The 21,668-nt window shown below is 47.9% G+C and overlaps 1 protein-coding gene across 2 annotated transcripts in view; it reads right to left on the minus strand.

Annotated features, from left to right (window-relative positions):
• The window catches only part of LOC147725374 (uncharacterized), a 2,508,159-nt gene that overhangs the window by 1,118,335 nt on the left and 1,368,156 nt on the right, over window positions 1-21,668 (minus strand). For both annotated transcript variants that reach the window (XM_086964051.1, XM_086964052.1), the window contains exon 14: window positions 19,591-19,710. In XM_086964051.1, the coding sequence (XP_086820177.1) occupies window positions 19,591-19,710 (120 nt within the window). The remainder of the gene's footprint in view (window positions 1-19,590; window positions 19,711-21,668) is intronic.

Consider the following 21,668-nt stretch of genomic DNA (forward strand, 5'->3'; position numbering starts at 1 on the left):
GTCTCCCAGAAGGATGTAGTCTTTGGAGGGGAGCGCGTGTGGGGTGATGAAGTCCGTGATGTCTTCACTGAATTTAGCGCGGGGTCCTGGTGGTCTGTAGAGGAGGGTGCCTCTGAGTGTGGTCTTGGGGTCGATGTGGATCTGGAAGTGAAGGTGTTCGGAGTTGGCGATGTTGGCGTCAGAGCTGGTAGAGATGCGGATTGATTCCTTATGGACGATAGCGATTCCTCCTCCCGTGTGGCTGGTACGGTCTTTGCGAGTGATCTTATAGTCTTCAGGGATGGCAATGGTGATGTCTGGTGCGGAGGAAGCGTTCATCCATGTTTCCGTAAGGAAGGCGATGTCCGGAGACATGGTGTCTAGTAGGTTCCATAGGTCAATGGCGTGCCTGTGGACTGATCGGGTGTTGAGAAGGATGCATTGTAGGTGGTTGGAGCCGGGAATCTGTGGTGTGGTCGTAGCGGAGATGTTGAGGGTGCCGCTGAATTTACAGGAGAAGCAGGAGAAAGGTCCATGCGTGTGTCCAGGGGCGGCTTGGACGCAGTTGGGAGCGCGGCCGGGGTTGAGGGCTAGGAGGGTGGCGGCATCGTAGGTAATGCGGGGGGGCTGGGAGGGACGGGGGCCAGGGGGTATGGCGCTGGGCGCGGTCCAGGCGCGGACGGGCGTAGACGGGCTTACCTTTGGCGCACCTTCGGCGCGGGTTGGGCGCGGTCGCTGCGCGTAAACGCTGCGCGCGGGAGCTCCTGTCATATATGGATGGTGGAGGGGGAGGGGCGAGGGCGTCTCAGCTGGGAGGCGGGGCGGGTCACGAAGGAGGACAACAACAGCTAAAATGGCAGCGGAGGGGTCAGCGGAGCGGAGCGCTTGGGGCGAAATGCGCTGGTGCAATGAAAATGCTTTTAAACAATGACAAATGCGCGTTACAAGTGAAATGTTACAAAGCGGCAAGCAGGCGCCTTACAAATGAAGTTTTAACAAAGCGGAAGCGGGCGCCTTACAAGTGTTTGATTGGTTCAGATGCTCCGTCCATTACCACCCCCTTTTGTACCGCCTTTGGCCGCCATAAGTGTGGCAGGGTATGCTCAGACGTGAGTCCCTTGCTCACTTTGCCACAGGATTCAAGCAAGCCGGGCTGAAGACGGCTGGAATGCCAGAAACCGGTCCTCGGAAGCTTGTTTCCGGTCCAGGGAAGGCATAGCTTGGCAGTTCGGGCTGGACTGTTCCCATGAGGCACAGGGTCAGACTGATTTGCATATAGCCATGTCTGATCTGTGGTGGCAGAGTGGGCTAAAGAACGGTGATGGATTAAACCCAGATCTTTTGACTGGGTGTGAGTGTTTGATTGGTTCAGATGCTCCGTCCATTACCACCTCCTTTTGTACCGCCTTTGGCCGCCATAAGTGTGGCAGGGTAGGCTCAGACGTGAGTCCCTTGCTCACTTTGCCACTGGATTCAAGCCAGGCTGAAGACGGCTGGAATGCCAGAAACCGGTCCTAAGAAGCTTGTTTCCGGTCCAGGGAAGGCATGGCTTGTAGTTCGGGCTGGACTGTTCCCATGAGGCACAGGGTCAGACTGATTTGCATATAGCCATGTCTGAACTGGGGTGGCAGAGTGGGCTAATGAACGGTGATGGATTAAACCCAGATCTTTTGACTGGGTGTGAGTGTTTGATTGGTTCAGATGCTCCGTCCATTACCACCCCCTTTTGTACCGCCTTTGGCCGCCATAAGTGTGGCAGGGTATGCTCAGACGTGAGTCCCTTGCTCACTTTGCCACTGGATTCAAGCAAGCCGGGCTGAAGACGGCTGGAATGCTAGAAACCGGTCCTAAGAAGCTTGTTTCCGGTCCAGGGAAGGCATGGCTTGGCAGTTCGGGCTGGACTGTTCCCATGAGGCACAGGGTCAGACTGATTTGCATATAGCCATGTCTGAACTGGGGTGGCAGAGTGGGCTAATGAACGGTGATGGATTAAACCCATATCTTTTGACTGGGTGTGAGTGTTTGATTGGTTCAGATGCTCCGTCCATTACCACCCCCTTTTGTACCGCCTTTGGCCGCCATAAGTGTGGCAGGGTATGCTCAGACGTGAGTCCCTTGCTCACTTTGCCACTGGATTCAAGCAAGCCGGGCTGAAGACGGCTAGAATGCCAGAAACCGGTCCTCGGAAGCTTGTTTCCAGTCCAGGGAAGGCATGGCTTGGCAGTTCGGGCTGGACTGTTCCCATGAAGCACAGGGTCAGACTGATTTGCATATAGCCATGTCTGAACTGGGGTGGCAGAGTGGGCTAAAGAACGGTGATGGATTAAACCCAGATCTTTTGACTGGGTGTGAGTGTTTGATTGGTTCAGATGCTCCGTCCATTACCACCCCCTTTTGTAGGGGTAGGAATGGCCACGCTGGCGAGGGCAGGTCTAACAGTGATCCACATTGCATTGAATGTCACAGTTAGCACAATGCCGGTAAGCAATACATAGTATTTAACAACATCATTCACTGCATGGGAGATAACACAATGTACACACCTGGCACTCACTCTAAACCACATTGCATCTCTGTTCCATAAATACACGATGGCTGTAATGACACTCATACATTCATCACTCACCTGCTCCTCTGGTGTCCCATACAGCTTGCTGTAGTTAGGTAGGAGGGCATCCAGCAGGGCCTGGTTCTCCTCCTCACTGAATGCAGGTGCCCTCTCCATGGTCCTTGACATACAGCTCCAGGGAATGCAGTGGCAGCAGCAGTGTGGTCCACTCAAATGTTGTGCAGGCAAGTGCCCTCTCACAGCCACATGCAGCCTTAAATCAGTGTTGCAGAGGGGCTGGCAGGCTCAGAAGTACAGTGTGATAGGCCAGATTACTTTGCATCCTATGTTTCATCCAATACCATTCCAGCAGAAGGCCATGACACACATTTGCATGGTTCAAAAATTGAGCTCTAGCTCCACAACAAATTTTGCAACATTGTATAGTTTTGGGCAACTGAATTTTACTGGACACCTGCAGCACACTCAAAGTTTCCTTGACAACTAGCCTGCATTTTGGGCATTCGAGTCGTCCCCTAGATGTTCCCTATGTATTTTCTGTGATCCCCACACAAGTACGGTGCGTTTAGCGTCGAGAAAGATCCTTTTTCTACAGTGAAATGACCCGTACACGCACACGCACTATAGGGGTACGGGCCGCAAGCGTATGTCTCGAATGCAGTAGTGAAACGACCAGTACACGCACACGCACCATAGGGGTACGGGCTGCACACGTATGTCTCGAATGCAGTAGTGAAAGGACCCGTACACGCACACGCACTATAGGGGTACGTGCTGCACGCGTATGTCTCGAATGCAGTAGTGAAACGACCCATACACGCACACGCAATATAGGGGTACGTGCTGCACGCATATGTCTCGAATGCAATAGTGAAAGGACCCGTACACGCACACTCACTATAGGGGTACGGGCTGCACGCGTATGTCTCGAATGCAGTAGTGAAACGACCCGTACACGCATACGCACTATAGGGGTACGGGCCGCACGCGTATGTCTCGAATGCAGTAGTGAAACGACCCATACACGCACACGCACTATAGGGGTACGGGCCGCACGCGTATGTCTCGAATGCAGTAGTGAAACGATCCGTACATGCACACGCACTATAGGGGTACGGGCCATTTGACAAGCTGTAGTGAATGCATGTGGTTGGTGCATTCTGAAGCTCACACATGGCACTATTACAATAGGGTACACCAGGACAATACATGGCAGGGATCGCGGTGTAAGGTCACAATGAGGAGGTCTAGGTATATATTGGCATGGCACCCTTACGTCAGCAGGCCCTAGGTGTAGCACACAGTGATTAGCACAGGGCATGTGATCAGGTGTCACAGTTGATGTTTGATGAGATGTATAGACATGTGTATTGTGATGGTGAACTGTGTGGTTAACATTACCTTAACAATAGTCACATTATTTACATCATTAACATGTTGTGATGCACGTCAACACTGGGATGGCACAATATTCAGTACGGGCATCGTTCACATGATGCCAGGGACTGGGGTCACTGTCTCACTTGTCAAAATGACGCACAGCATGACCCTGTGTGACAATGTCATGTGTGTGCCATGTGAAATATTAGCTAGGCTGTTTGTGTCACTTAAACTTAATCTGCTGTTGGTGCATCTATGATGGGTCTGTGCCGTGATTTGAAGGCTTTCACATATACGCACACCATGCCACTGGGGCATTGAAACTACTCATGTGTGTGATGGCATCACAGATCATAATTTCCCCCACATACAGGTCTGCATTCAGTGAATAGCAGTGGTGTAGTCTTGTCAAAAGCACACCCCTTTCACATTATCACAGATATGTCCAATAGATGACACATGTGAAGTGGGTGTGTGCCATGCAGTCAGCTATCTCGGTCCTGGACAACCTCAGGGAGGGTATGGACACCAATCAGCACCAGGCCCTTGTGCTCCTCGATCTCTCAGCCGCCTTTGACACGGTAGACCATACCATCTTGTTGTCCCGTGTCGAGGCGGCGGGGATCCGGGGGACTGCCCTGGTCTGGTTGTCCTCCTTCCTGAGTGATCGCACCCAGGCTGTCCGTCTGGGTGATTTTACGGCGGACGTCCGGAGAGTTCGGTGCGGGGTTCCCCAGGGCTCTTCCCTTTCTCCCCTCTTGTTCAATCTTTATCTCGCCCCTCTTATCTTTTCCCTTCAACAGATGGAGGTCGCCGTATTTAACTATGCGGATGACCTCCAGCTTGTTTTCAACCTATCCTCTTCCTCCTCTTCTATGCTAAACTTTCAATCTGTCATGCTCCATATCAGGGACTGGATGAACCACAACCACCTTAAACTCAACCCTGATAAGACCGAGTTGGTGTTGACGGGTGGTTCATCCAGCCCCTGGTCTTCTCTCTTTTGGTCTCCCTCTCTTGGCTCTTCCCCTGCTCCCTCCTTCTCTGTTAAAACCCTAGGTATAAAAATCAATTCACAACTCACCCTTCACTCCCAGGTTAGCTCTGTGGTATCTTCCTCCTTTCTTTCCCTACGCACTATTCGCAGAGTGTCCCGCTTCTTCACCTTTCCTGCCCTCAAGCTTATAATCCTGGCCATGGTGGTGTCCCGCCTGGATTAAGGCAATGCTTTATATGCCGGCATTCCCGCTTACAGCTTGCGGCGTCTACAACAGATTCAGAACCAGGCGGCCCGCCTGGCCTTCAAACTTCCTAAATTTCACCATTCTACCCCCCTCTTGAAATCTTTACACTGGCTCCCTGTGGGTGCCAGGGTCCAATTCAAGCTTGCAACTATGACCTTTCTGGCCCGACTTGGCTTGGCTCCAGCCTTTATCTCGTCCGAGATTACTCCATACGTTCCCACTCGGGAACTCCGCTCGTCCTCTCAATCCCTCCTCACTGTTCCCCGTTTCCGGAGAAAGAAGTGGGGTGGATCTAAATTCGCCACCCTTGCCCCGACCCTTTGGAATTCCCTTCCCCTTGAACTCCGTACCATTACACAGTACCCTCAATTCCGTAGGCACCTTAAGACTTACCTGTTCAAGAAGTCTTTTGATTAATTTTCCCCCACCCCTCCCTGCCTATTAGCTTTGGATCCAGTTAGAGTTCGCGCCAAGAAACCGCTGGTATACGTGCGCTCTAGAAATAATTTTAAATCAAATCAAATCAAATCTGTCTGGATGGGTTGTCAACCTTCTTATGCAGGTCATGTGACATGTGTCACTGACGTGAGACATTGTCCTGATCACTCAGACCAGCCCAGCAGATCAGTTGTGTGCATGTCATTTTCATTTCACAGACAACAAATATATCAGTTGTCATGGAGGAGTACCAGCTATCTGCCATATGTGTCCTTGATGTATAGCCCACGCCAGAGTCAATTGTGAATTGATGTGTTGAAGCAGTATTGTTCATGCGATGTACATTGTAATTGTCCTTGGCTGACAGTTGTACACCTTTCCCCCCCAAAATTGTCGTGCAGGGCACCCCCTCTTCCAAGGCCGTTGCCAGACTTAGATGCCATGAGGGAACGTGACTGCATGCCTCAGTTACCGATTCCCTCAGAGATTGATACAGGACTTGACGGACAGGCTGGAAGCACATCTACAACCACGACACAGGTAGCCAACTGCGCTGACACCCAAGGTAAAGGTTATGGCAGCCCTACATTTCTTTGCCACAGGTACGTTTCAATTTACCATTGCAGATGTGGGTGGGATGTCGCAGACCATGTTCAGCCGTGTCCTCCGTGATGTCTTGGCTGCTATGTTGAGGCACATTGATGAATTCATCAGATTCCCTACTCCAGACCAGTTGACCAATGTCAAGGGTGCTTTCTATGCCCTGGGACACATGACACATGTAATTGGTTCCATTGATGGAACACATGTTTCTCTGGTGCCACCACATGCTGATGAGCAGGCTTACCGCAACAGGAAACATTACCACTCTATAAATGCCCTGGTGGTGTGTCTTGCTAACATGATCATTTCCCATGTCTGTGCCCGTTTTCCAGGATCGTGCCACGATGCTTTCATCATGAGGCATAGCAGGGTACCAGAGATGATGCTGCAGCTGCGCAAGCATCGGGCATTTCTTGTTCGTGGGTATACTCTGTTTGTCATGTATGTCTCAATTTAAATCATTTATGTGACGGCATCACATTCCACACTCATTGCCATGATGTTCAATTGTAGGAGACGCAGAATATCCCAACATGCCGTGGCTCATGACTCCGCTGCGCAACCCCAGAACAGCTGCAGACCAGCGGTACAATAATGCACATGGCAGACCAGGAGAGTCATTGAGCGTACGTTTGGTCTCCTGAAGAGCCGTTTCAGGTGCCTCGACAAGACTGGCGAATCCCTCCCATACGCCCGCTCAAGGTGTGTGACATCTTCGTCGTGTGCTACATGCTGCACAACATGGCAGTGGAGGAGGCAGTCCCACTCATCCTGGATCCTGACGATCTTGCACATCCACCCTTTGAGGATGAAGGCCTTGGACAGGATGCTAGCGATGTGGAGGAGGAGGATGATATCCGTAGTCTGCTCATACGCAACTTCTTCTCATAATATTGAGTGGTAGGAATATAGTGTGGGAGCTTGTAGCTAGTGGCCTGTGTAGCATACTGTGTGTCCAGCTGACTCTATGCAATCTCATTTTGCAGTTTGCTGTGCAGTGTCACACAGGTGCGGATGTAATGCCACACACATATGTGCAAAGTGTGACTTTCGAATGTTAATGTGTACTACACTGTTACTGTATCATACATGGCCATGTCTGAAATCATTTGTACAGAACGTGACCCCTTGTGTGCCTGTCAATCCCAGGTCGCCCTGCCTGTTGTCCGTCTGGGTCATCTTAGTCCTCCTGCTATTCCTCATGATGCTAGCAACGTCAGCCGAATCAGCTGGACATGCACAGACATGGTGAAATTTCATTTTGGGTAAGGATTACAAACAGGCTTTTTTGTGCTGGTATGCTTTCAATTGTGTGGTAAATGTCCATGAGCACCATACATACATGTCACATAACAATGTATCAAGATTCATGTTGCCCAACTCCCATGACAGGACTGTCACCCTTCTTGACAGTCATCTGTAGTTGAGTTTAGACTCTGGTGGTTGCATCAATGTGTGTGAACCTTGACCCAGACACATTGCAGATGTCAGGGTATGACATCGTGGGTGACATGACAACCACGGAGTCTGTGGGATATTGCTGCCTCACTGTGTGCAACAGGATGTGTCTGGATCATCTCCTCAACCTTGCAGGCCAGTACAGTTTGATTTACCTAAAACCATGTTGTGTAGGTATGACCCAGTGTATGTCCCACAAGTTTTGTCAACTGTCCTGTGAGTCTGTTGCCATGGATGCATTGCCCCTTGTGCCAGTATGTCATGTCACTGTCATGTCGTTACCTCTGTGCTGGTGGATAAAACTGCTTCGCTAGCCTTCTCTGTGAGTTGATGTTTACTTTCCATTTCAATGATGCAAGGTATGTTTCGCTGATGCCATAACAACGTTGGGCTGTAGCAAATGTTAAATCTCCATGACACCAGTGGACTGAGGTTATTCACATGATTATCTAGTGCCGTGCAGCAGCTCATGGTAACGGTAGGGTATTTTGGTTGCTTTGTTCCTCGTCACTCGCTGTTGAGTTTGGTTACACTTGCTTGTCATGTTTAGCATAGTGAGGCACAGTTGCAAGAGCCAATGAGTGGCTCGTGTGGGGCTTCCTTGTGTTTCGGTAATTCCCTTCCTCATAGGAGGAGCTGCTTACGGCTCTTGTGGGTGATGTGTACTTTCCCTTCATGAACCATACGGATTCACAGGGCTACCTGCAGTTAGTTTGCTTTGTGTGAGTATCACTGCTATACATTACATTTCCAGAGATTATGACCCTCAATCATACATTGGGACTTACTTGTTGGCCGCATGGATCCAATTGAATATGAGCTGCCTTGTGAGCGTTTCACATACTTCATGTAGGTGACTAACTGTGCTACCTTTTATGTGTCCGTGTTCAAGCATCTGAACTTGTCTCAATGCAAAGACTGTGATCACACATAGGGTACAGTGGCAGTGCTTACACTTCACAGGTGTGACTGTTACAGTGTATCTCCGGATGTATTCAGTGAATCTGTGACAAAAGTATGGAATCCTCATGCTTGTATTTGTTTCAGATCTCCATCCCTGCTGTTCCCATCCTCGCCTTATCTCCCTTTTGTGTCTGTCATTTGTACTCAGACCAAGGGGCTATTTGGAGATGGAACCCTTTTTAGCATCGCTCCACTCTGATGATCAAAGGTACGGACAGTCCCTGGCAGTCGCGTGGACAATCTTTCATCAGCATTACAGGTGACCTCATAGCATGACTGTGATTGTCTTCAGAGCAATGCCACTGGGCATGTACATTGGCTAATGCAGCATGGCCTCACAACCAACTGTATCCTTTTGTGTATGAAGTCTTTTTCACACTGTACATTGTGCCTCATACCTGTCACCGCAGTTCTCTTGGCAGTCTGCATGTGTTCTATATGCCAATCTTTACTATGATTGCTCATATGTGGTTAGATGTACAGTGACAACATGCATGCTGTTGGTAATGGCAAATGTACCATATTGGGCGTGAGGTACATGGTTGTGTATGTGCTGTTTAGCTTGCTACCCAGACCATGCAGGCTACACCTGCTGACGCTGTGTGTCCTGTGCCCCACTTGGCCTTAGGGTGCCGAATCCTGTGTCCACGATTTTTGGTGGTTGCTCACCAGTTTTGCACGCAGTGAACCATGGGTAACCAGACACTCCTGCCTTCACATGCACATGTAACTTTGTGACTTGAAAGAATCCTTGGTTTTGTGTGCTTGTTTGGCTTGTTGTCTCAACCCTTCTGCCGTCATGTATTCACTCATTCCTGCTGCTGCATCCCCAGCCACTGAGCAGCACCAAGTGGCCAGATCCTGCACCACACACGCCTTCAAGATACACCTCCATCCATCCATTCTTGATACATGCCGCTGCTTGTCTGTGCCACTGTTGCCGAACCTCCATGACAATGGCAGGTCCGTCAGCACATGCAACATGCACACTGCAAGACACTCAGCTCATTTAATGACTCATGTGACACCACAAACTCGTGCTTCAGCCACCCTCCACACAGTGAACACCAGGCATTCGTCCACCTGGTATCACACAACCCCAAACACACCCATGACTGCTTCTCAGCGTGTGTGCAACTCATACTGCCAACACGAAGCATCCCCACATAACAGTGCGTCTACGTACAACCAGGTAATGTTCCTTGTACAGCACTTGTACAACTTCCAGCAACACCACATCGTACTGTTACCTCCTCAACACAACAGCCACACACATTGCCTTTATTAATGTTACGTGGTAGTATTCAACCTCAGCACACCACTTCTACATAGCCATCGCAGACCGACAGTCCAAGACACACAGGGACCACACACCAACACCAGGATTATGATTGGTCTGACTTAAAGAGATGCACCATCAGAGTCACATACAACACAAAGGACACACTCCGCATTGGCTAACATCTGCACATCCGGTATCACACCAACAGCCAGACCACCTTCATTGTAACTATCACAAACAGGTCTGAAATCGCTGACATTGTACCAGGCGGTCAGGTTATTTGTGTGGGTGTTGGTCTAGGGGGTGGGGGGGGTGGGCTCGTTTGTGGGTATGGGGGTAGCGGAGCTGGAAGCTGTTGTGGATGTAGAGGAATCTACTGTGTAAGAAGGTGGCCAGAGTGTCACACAGGTCTTGTGATGGTGGTATGTCGTTGGTGTTGTATGTGGGAGGAGAGAGTCCATTCCAGATGTTGATGTGCTGTTTTCAGTTGTGTGCGTGGCTGTGTAGGCTGTCCTGTTGATGTTCCGGATGAGTTGGTGGTCTCTGCAGGTGGTGCTCATGTGCGGTGTGGCTGTCTGGTGTTTGGTTTTGGAGCCAGCTCCTCTACAGCTTCCAACATGTGCACTTGGAGGTCCTGAGGTCTTCGGTGTCCCATGCGGCTATCTTGTTGTTGTGACAGGTGGCAGAGGTCTGCAGTGTGGTGATGGTGTTTGCGCAGTCGATGATCCAATGTTTAAGGTTGATGGCAGCAGTGTTGGGGTAGGTGTGTTTGTCGGGTGGTCCCAGGGCAAGGGGCTGGTCAGTTTCAGTTAGTCCACGGTGGCCTTGCACCAGCAGCAGCATGGCATCTGTGCTGTGTGCGGGGGGGGGGGTGCTGGGTTTACTGGAGTTGAAGTAGAGGCATCTGTGGCCTGTCCAGTGGTGTTCAGTGTTGTTGTTGAAGGTGACGTGTGGAGTTTGTGAGAACATGGGCTCCTGTGTGTGTCCAGCGTTGTTGGTGGGTTTTGTCAGGATTGTTTAAAATCCAAGGTTGTCTACCAGGGCAGTGGATTTTGCATCGTTGTTGGTCTCAAGTTGGATGTTTGTATCCCCAAGGAGGATGTTATCCGTGTAGCCGAGGGCGTGCGTGCTGATGAGGTGAGTGATTGAGTTGATGAATTGTGCTTGGGGTCCAGGTGCTGTGTTGATGAGTGTTCCTCTGAGGGTGTTTTTAGCATCAGTGTTGATCTGTAAGTGCATGTGCCAGGTAGTGGACAGGGTGTCGTTGGTGTTGGTAGTGTCTCGGGGAGTGTTCATGTGGATGATGTCGATTCACACTACCACTCAGTTTGTGCGTTGTCTGCATGAGATCTCATGGCCTTCTGGGATGGCTATGGCGATGTCTGTTGACAAGGTGGTGCTCAGCCTGGTCGCCGTCAACAACACCAGCCAGCCCAAATACAGCAACAACCTCTGCACAGGTACAGGAACCAGACTCCATGAGTCATTGGGCAAATCCTGGGTGCATGCACACCACTCATCCTCAACATCCCCTGGTACTGCCACATGACCGTCCACCTGTGATACCTACAATAGTCCCACAGTCAACTGCAGGTTCCCCTGAATACTAGTCAGCCACACTCAGTGGGCACTCCACAGGCCCTGGCCAATGAAGTAATATGTATGTCTACCATCCAACACCCCGTTGCCCACAGTCCATTTTGCCACTCTTGGCCTGGGCAACATTCATCACATCTACAGTACAACTGCATGTGGCAGATAAATCTCATTCCTCTGAAAACCGATCCTGGAACTCCCTCCAAGGACACCTACTTATTACCCATGATCTGTACACCTCCAAGTGACTCTTCTACACCTGTCTGTAATTGCTGTATTGCATGCAAAACCCTCCTTCAGCATTTTCTAACCTTCACGGCTGTGTATTGGCATCCATGTATGTAGTTGTTTGAATATTGTGACCTATGTGTGTCCACAACCAGACTCAGAGCCCAGTGTGCAACTGCATTGTGTGGGGGCTCAATGGACTAGTGATTCAGCACTGTGCGTTATTTACTTGGATGTGTCATCTGATCTGTATTAGTTTGGTTGTGTTACATGACGATTGTGACATAGTGGCACTTCATTGCCTGTACCCAGAGGCTCTGTTTCTGTCATGGGTGTGTGTGACTGCCCATGCTAGTAGTTTGAGTGTGATTAGAAAGTGAGTGTCCCTTGTGTTGTGTCTGTCCCACATGAAGCATGCTGCCATGACAGTGGTAGTGAGTTCCTGTGCAGGATATCTGACCTTGTCCTGGTGTTGGTGATTGCACTGGTCACAGGAGGCCCTTGTGCTGCCTACACCAGGGACCAGTGTCAGAAATCTTGTCAGTACTTTCACACTTCCTGTGCATTGAGCATGGTGCATGGGTGTGTACCTGTCCCACATGGGATGCGTGCTGCCTCCTACCCTACACCTTGCACCCTCTCACCCTAACCCTTGCAGCCTTCTGGCACTCCCCTTGCACCCACCCCCATACTGTTAGACACTGCTGGGAGTCATAGGCACACACTCCTCATATGTGTGCACACTGCTGGGAGTCATAGCCACCAACCCCCATACTGTTAGACACTGCTGGGAGTCATAGCCACCCACCCCCATACTGTTAGACACTGCTGGGAGTCATAGCCACCCACCCCTCATATGTGTGCACACTGCTGGGAGTCATAGCCACCCACCCCCATACTGTTAGACACTGCTGGGAGTCATAGCCACCCACCCCTCATATGTGTGCTCACTGCTGGGAGTCGTAACCACCCACCCCCATACTGTTAGACACTGCTGGGAGTTATAGCCACCCACCCACATACTGTTAGACACTGCTGGGAATCATAGCCACCCACCCACATACTGTTAGACACTGCTGAGAGTCATAGCCACCCACCCACATACTGTTAGACACTGCTGGGAGTCATAGGCACACACCCCTCATATGTGTGCACACTGCTGGTAGTCATAGCCACCCACCCCCATAATGTTAGACACTGCTGGGAGTCATAGCCACCCACCCCTCATATGTGTGCTCACTGCTGGGAGTCATAGCCACCCCCTCCCACATATGTGTGCACACTGCTGGGAGTCATAGCCACCCACCCACATACTGTTAGACACTGCTGGGAGTCATAGCCACCCACCCCTCATATGTGTGCACACTGCTGGGAGTCATAGCCACCCACCCCTCATATGTGTGCACACTCCTGGGAGTCATAGCCACCCACCCACATACTGTTAGACACTGCTGGGAGTCATAGGCACACCCCCCCCATATGTGTGCACCCACCCACCCCTCATGTGTGTGCACACTGCTGGGAGTCATAGGCACACACCCCTCATATGTGTGCACACTGCCGGGAGTCATAGCCACCCACCCACATACTGTTAGACACTGCTGGGAGTCATAGCCACCCACCCACATACTGTTAGACACTGCTGGGAGTCATAGGCACACACCCCTCATATGTGTGCACACTGCTGGGAGTCATAGCCACCAACCCCTATACTGTTAGACACTGCTGGGAGTCATAGCCACCCACCCCCATACTGTTAGACACTGGTGGGAGTCATAGCCACCCACCCACATACTGTTAGACACTGCTGGGAGTCATAGCCACCCACCCCTCATATGTGTGCACACTGCTGGGAGTCATAGCCACCCACCCACATACTGTTAGACACTGCTGGGAGTCATAGCCACCCACCCACACACTGTTAGACACTGCTGAGAGTCATAGCCACCCAACCACATACTGTTAGACACTGCTGGGAGTCATAGGCACACACCCCTCATATGTGTGCACACTGCTGGGAGTAATAGCCACCAACCCCCATACTGTTAGACACTGCTGGGAGTCATAGACACCCACCCCCATACTGTTAGACACTGTTGGGAGTCATAGCCACCCACCCCTCATATGTGTGCACACTGCTGGGAGTCATAGCCACCCACCCCCATACTGTTAGACACTGCTGGGAGTCATAGCCAGCCACCCACATACTGTTAGACACTGCTGTGAGTCATAGCCACCCACCCACATACTGTTAGACAATGCTGGGAGTCATAGCCACCCACCCCTCATATGTGTGCATACTGCTGGGAGTCATAGCCACCAACCCACATACTGTTAGACACTGCTGGGAGTCATAGCCACCCACCCACATACTGTTAGACACTGCTGGGAGTCATAGCCACCCACCCACATACTGTTAGACACTGCTGGGAGTCATAGCCACCCACCCACATACTGTTAGACACTGCTGGGAGTCCACACATGTCACATGAGTTGTTTGTATACTCACCAGGCTCCACGGCTCCTTCAATTCCGTGGACTCTCACCGGTGGTAGCAGGGCCATGACTTTCTCCTCCCAGGGATGGTATGTTGGAGGTCTGCGGGGACCACCACCTCCAGTGTAGTGGGCATTGGCGTAGTCTTAGGCCATCTCCCTCTTGACCATCCTCCGCAGATCATACCACCTGGCCTGGCAATCCCTCCTGCTGCGCCTGATGGGTGCAACAGCATTCACCTTATCGATGATCCTGGTCCACATGCATGTTTTCTACGCTACGCTGGTCTGACTGACCAATGCACCAAACAGCTGTGGCTCAACTCTGATGACTTCATCTGTAAGGATCTCCATCTCCGGGTTCGTGAACTTTGGATTCTTGGGTGTGGTCATGGTGTGGGGTTTGTGTGTATGGGGGGTGATGGTGTGTATGGATGAGGGTGTGTGGGTCTGATTGAGAAGGGTGTATGTGGGTGTGAATGTGATAGGGTGTATGTGTGAAGGTGTATGGGTGCAGTAGTTGGTGTGCTCTCAGTGTGTTTGCGCTAAAAGGTATGTTGCAAAGGATGATGGGTTGTATGTGTGGGCCCTTTTATTGGTCCATTTGTGGGTGTGGCTTATTTTGAATTTTTGCTGGGTGTGTGATAAGGAGTGGGAGTGACTTGAGGCCTCTGTTTGGCTGTTTGGATGTGTCCAGGACATTTTTTTCTAATGGTGTGCACACAGGAGTAATGTGTTTTGTGCTTGTGAGAGTCTTTTGCACCCTCCTAGTGCTGCTTTAGGTGTTCGCGTGTGCTTTATTAGGGGGGGGGGGGGGTGCGATTCATATTTGTTGGTGCTGCTCATACGGGACGTTATTGGTATTTTCGCATAGGCTTTATTGAGGGGTGTGCGGTTCGTATGTGTTGGTACGGCTCGCTCCTACGGGCCGGTGTGGGGGTTCGCGTAGGCTTTATTGAGGGGTGTGCGGTTCGTATGTGTTGGTACGGCTCGCTCCTACGGGCCGTTGTGGGTGTGGTGGTTCGCGTAGGCTTTATTGAGGGGTGTGCGGTTCGTATGTGTTGGTACGGCTCGCTCCTACGGCCCGTTGTGGGTGTGGGGGTTTGCGTAGGCCTTATTGAGGGGTGTGCGGTTCGTTTGTCTTGGTAGGGCTCGCTCCTACGGGCCGTTGTGGGTGTGGGGGTTCGCGTAGGCTTTATTGAGGGGTGTGCGGTTCGTATGTCTTGGTACGGGTCGCTCCTACGGGCCATTGTGGGTGTGGGGGTTCGCGCAGGCCTTATTGAGGGGTGTGCGGTTCGTATGTGTTGGTACGGCTCGCTCCTACGGGCCGTTGTGGGTGTGGTGGTTCGCGTAGGCTTTATTGAGGGGTGTGCGGTTCGTATGTGTTGGTACGGCTCGCTCCTACGGGCCGTTGTGGGTGTGGGGGTTCGCGTAGGCTTTATTGAGGGGTGTGCGGTTCGTAAATATTGGTGCGGCTCGCTTATTTCGCAATGTTTTCAGTACGTATCAGGCGTCAAGCGCGACTACGTTTGCCCGTACAAATCACGTACTGGTTCACCGTTCAGGATCGTACTAGTTTGGTCGTAAGGCATGTTTACAAATCGTACGGTTAGAAATCCGACGCCATTTCGTATGTCTCTTCGGTTATGGTTCGTACGGGTCGCTTGTATTTGGACGTATTTTCGGGATACGGATCGTACTTCGCAGTTCGGACGGTCTTTTATGAATCGTACGGAGAAGGCTACGAATACGGGTCGTACAACGGATTTTTTTACCGGATCGGACTCGTCGTCATTGTAGGCTATGGAAATCTAGGGAGGAGAACATTATGCACCTACTGTGTCTCTGTCTGGAATAGGAAAACAAAAGAAAAACCATACTTAAGAGACTATTGAATGACCGAGGAGTAAGGACATATCTGATGATATACTCATGAACTCTACATTTGTAAAAATATTATTGAAAGTAGGAACAAAATTAGAGGAGCACAATTTAAAAACTATAACCACCATATTTTAAAATACAATACGTAATGAATTTTATCAAATGTAACTCAGTTTAAAAACATTGCATTATTTATATTTGTTGTTTTAACTGTTTATATTGGATTATTATATGAATATTGTTTCATTGTAAGATTTTAATTAATCAAACAATAAAGAAATTGGAATTGGAGCCTTGTTAAATGGCAGGAGAGATGCTGAAGATGTTTGCTCCTGCTGTAGAAATTCTGCCAGTACGTTAGTCTTGACCTCTAACATCAAGAACTTGAACTCAAGGACTTTAGCTTCCCTATGTGTTACCATGGCATAGTAAGCGGATTCATCTATAGCTGGTCCAGGAGGCAAGAGGAGCCCCCTGTAAGTCATCCTACCAACTAATTTTTGTGAAAGGGCTGGGCAAACTCATCACCCACATCATAATCATTATCAGAGTTTGTACGAAATAGAAAATGTATCTTATGTTGTTGTCCTTGTGAAGGTGGAGGAGGAAATGGAGGCAGCAGCGTCCCAACTGCTGACGATGAGGTTGGACCGGCTGAGTCTCTGAGTCAGTCAGTAGAACTGGATGCTCTCCGTCTGATGTTGATAGATTTATTATTGGCTTTGAAGGCTTGGGACCGGTGTGGATCTCTGGAAGCAGCGTTCGGACTAAGGCCAGAGGCATCAGGACAGACTTGGTGGGCTCATCCGGTACTGAGGGCGAAACCATTGAGGATACTCTTTGTGGAGGGCCTCTCCGCCCCTTGAGGAGTGTGTGGACGGGTGGCGACCGTTTAATTAAGGAATTGTGGCATGTGACGGGGATCTCCTTTGACAGGAGAAGCAGAGCAGCTAATTTTTGTAAATTGAGGAGTGACGCGTGGGCGATCTAGTGTGCACCAAAGGACTGTATACCTCCAGACGCTTAGTGAGCCAACGGACTGAGTGGTTGTGCTGACTTTCCCTGTATTTCAGGGAGTGGAGAGTGTTTACTTCGCTCTTATTGAAGTGATATTATACCCTTGTATGAAGCCCATAGAAATGACTGGCTGAAACGCCAATGCGTTGACACGTTGATGAGGAGTCCCTTTAGTGTAGAGTTGGTTTAAAAAGACTATAGCACCTACAAAATAATTATTGAGGGGTGTTTCACCTCTGGCGCAATTAGGATTTCCTCTGAGTGTACTACTTTTAGTTAGAAGTGTACACTGTGATAGTTCTATTCCTATTAAGGGTATTTTCCTTTTGTATATATTATTTGATTTATGTATGTATTATATATGTTGTAAATGTTGTGTATATAATGTATTGTAATATATATGAATGTGATTTAAATGTGATTAAAAGTGTATTGTTTTGGTTTCACATTTATGAAGTGTATATATTCATTTATGTTTATTTGTGCCCTACCCCGTCCTTTGACACGTATATGCATTTTTTTTACCTATGGATATACAGGATATGTAAATAATATTGAGAACATCAGGGTAATTAGTTGTACTTTGTATGAAAATAAATGTTGAATTGATCCCTCTGTACTTCTTTGTTTTTGATATACATCTTTGATGTCCCTTGCTCATGTATAGGAGGGTGATTTGGGCAGAACCCCTTATCGAGTTGTTCGCCTTGGGACACAAAGGAGCACCAGAGGGAGCTTGTAAAGAGCTAAATAGCTGGAGCATTGCTTTGCAGAACCCTTAAATCTATTGTAGGATGGCAGCTAGCTCTAGAAACTTGTATTGTGCCGGAACCAGTTGAGGGATCCGCTCCAAAGTTAACTGACTCCTGAATCATTAATGAGTAAGTGCCTTCTGTGAATAACAAAATGAGTAAGTGCACTTACTCATTTTGGTATTCACAGAAGGCACTTACTTATCAATGAGTAAGTGCCTTCTGTGAATACCAAAATCAGTAAGTGCCTTCTGTGAATACCAAAATGAGTAAGTGCCTTTTGTGAATACCAAAATAGTAGTAAGTTTAGGATTTTGTGTTAAGTTAGTTCTGTGAATCGGGCCCATACATTTTCACCTCACCGTCCAGGATGGCCTTAAGATTCATCAAAATCAAGTCTCTGAGAGAAGATCAGAAGATCTGGATCCGTGTCAGGAGGTGAGAAAAGTAACTGATGTTAACTGGCAGGATTGATGCCTATATAGGCTCCGCATGTGTTTTACAAAGCGCAACTACCGCCAGTGTTGAGCCGCACAACACTGCCTTCTGGTGTGCACAGGTACTACTGAAAAGTTTCTGGATCCAGTCTGATGTGTGGGGAATATTCAAAAGGTGAGGAATCTATGGTTACAAGTCTGTATCAGAAACGTAGTATTCAGGGAGTTTGTCATTTGATGATATTGGCTAACTAGATACTTGAAATGATTTTCAATAACCTGGGCTAATATCTATCCCATGCTGCACCATTCCCTTGATGAAAGAAATATAAACTTTGCTTTTCCAAGTAATTCTTTTTAGTGTGTGCTTTGGATCAGTGGCACAGAAGAAATAACTCCACCTACACAGTTACACGAAAACTGCATCATAGACAGCTCCTTTCAATCCAACACGAAGCCATAGAATCTGCTGCAAGCATCTCCTGTAAATTTTTCTTAGTGGGCCTAACCTCCATTATGTGCTGATCAGATCTAAATGACCAATGCAAACTGCTCCAAAGTTCAACCGTACATTTTCTCGGGCCATTTCTCTACTATGTGGTGATCAGGTCCAGTTGCAACACCCCAAATTCTCTTCATTATATTCACACTAAAGATCATAGAGACATTTAGAAAAAACTCGAACTATTTGCACTGACCATTTGCACTGACCACAGATTTAACAGGCCTTTGCAATAAAATATTATTATAAGGCTAACTTCAAATCTGTTAACTTAAGTGTTATACCAGACACTTATTTTCAATACAACATTTTGCAAAATCAAGTCAAAACAATATTGCTATTTTAAAATATATCTTCGTCTGTAAGAAAATTATGCATTTCTATATTTTAAAGGTTAGTAGCATAGCACAATTTATTTACAAAAAATAATAAAGCATATTCTATGATTTAATTTGGAGCTCAGGGTGTAGGGTTTCATGACATCAAAAAATACAAATGCCTCTACCATCTAATTGATTAAATCCACCAAATACACAGTGAGACTGTCAAATCACAATGCCTTCAATTTATACTGAATGCAATGAAACATACTGTACAACTCTTTACATTTGTGTGTATATATATATATATATATATATATATACACACACACACACACACACACACACCCGCACACGCACACACGCACACATACACACACACACACACACACACACACACACACACACACACGGAAGTCCATATTTAATAAGGTATACAGTACCTCCAACACGGAGTTCTCCTGCTTCTTTGCAGACAATCTATCTAATTGAAGGATTAGTTCTGTGATTCCAGTTCGTTTTACAATGGTGGTGTTATTTTCAATAATGTCACGAGGTTCCCCCTATGGAGATAAATAAAACAAAATAATTAACAATGAACATACACTAAACTGACACCCAGACAATAAAAGCATAGACTCTGTGACTCCTTTTAGTAAAAATAGTGGCGTTTTTTAGTATAAAGGGCACTAACTAAGTTGGGTTATGAAGAAACAATGTTAACCAATTAAAAGTCTGCCTTTGTGAATTTTACTGGTTTGCATAGTGAAACGCCACAGACATAATATGGCGCATATAAATAGATAGTTCATGAGAAGTATATAAAGACAAAGCGCCTTATTTAGAGTTTGGCGTACATGAAACTGCCCCATAAACATGGCAGATATCCTGTCGGCTGTATTACAGGCATCTTATAGTTAATGCACTTTAACTACAGCAGATGAGACATGCTTAGGGTTTCTGATTTTCAGTTTCAACTCATTAAAGAACACACTGGGCCATAAAACTGCATTTTCAGTTTCTCAGAACTTCTTTCAGAGGGCCAAGGGGCATGCAGGGGCCACTTGGTCCAACCTGATGTCTCGGGCCCTGACCTCTTATGGATCCTGCTAACCCTGGCCAAGTAACCCTTCTGCATTAACTCTCAGTGGTAGCTGTGGTCCAGCAGTCAATCCTTGGGGGGATGTAGATACAGGCAAGTGAACATGACTCATAACTCAAAGTGCAAACATTGCGAAGAATAAGCCAATGTCCATCCAAATGCTTGCTTTTATGAGAAAAATCGAATTTTATGTCTAACTCTACACATGCAAAGTAATGAGACATCCACATGCAACAACATAATCCCCCTTGAGTTTGGGGTTGTAGTAGTTGTCAGGCAAATCCCTGTCCCAACCTCCTTCATATAATGTGTTAAGGGTTATTCTCAATTAACTGGTGGCCACATCCAGGGAATGCATACTATTAGGTTGCACTCAAGAATTGTTTTGCCTCTTCAGGATTTCAGTTAAAAGTGCCAATAGTGCTGCAGCACCTTCAGCAGCGAATCCCCCGGGGCACACAGGCCCTAGTTTAAATCTTACCTGCTCCTGCAGCACGAAAGTGATCCAGCGCCTATAATACCCATTGATCCGATATCAATACACAACAAATCACTTTGATGGCTCATCCACATTCAACCCAGAAATCCCTGATTGTGCCGGGGTCAATTTGTTTCGAGTATTTGTTTATGTCATTTAAAACATTCTTTAATTAACTAATTTGTTTATCAACTCTTCCTCCACTTGATCAATGGATCAATTAGTTGAATAGTTGATGGTAATGATAAAAGACTAGACTTACCAAACATTTGCTTAATGAATTGCATACTCTTGGTAAGGTTAATAAATGAGTTTTATCTTAATGTCAAAGTAAATTGCTCATAATGCATTAGGTCAAAATTACATAAACACCAAATTCATGAAAAGACATTCTTATACATTGATTACAGCCTCAATATTCAATGACAATATGCAATGAAGGAGTGGATTGAGTAAGAGACATAAGGGTTCAGCAAAAATGATTATGCCAAACAAATATAATACCTAACGGAAGGATAGATGATGAGACAATAGATTAATCTAGAAAAATACATAACCATTCACTGTTGATGGAGTGGATAGGTGGAGAGACAAAAGGTTAAATACATTAATGCTAAGAAATTTTAAAAGACACCTAAGCTACATACAAACCTAATGGTCTGAAAGGGAAATGGGAAAGACCACCCCAGGTCCCAAGGGATGACCAATATTCCCAAAGGATAATCAAGGAAATGCGGAGAATCTGGACAGGTACAGGACAAGATGGGAACAGCTAGGCCTCTCAGAAAACCGATGAACTGTGGCGTAGCTCCCTCTCCTCTTTCTCTAACAGCAGCCTACGTCTCTAGCCCCCGCCCATAAAGTTCCCAAATATATAGTCTAAATTGACATGTCCATCCCTCAAAATGCTGCATTTACGCTCCAACTTGCACTGTGATTGG

This window comes from Lissotriton vulgaris, chromosome 3_2, assembly GCF_964263255.1.
Source record: "Lissotriton vulgaris chromosome 3_2, aLisVul1.2, whole genome shotgun sequence".
NCBI classification, from domain to species: Eukaryota; Metazoa; Chordata; class Amphibia; order Caudata; family Salamandridae; genus Lissotriton; species Lissotriton vulgaris.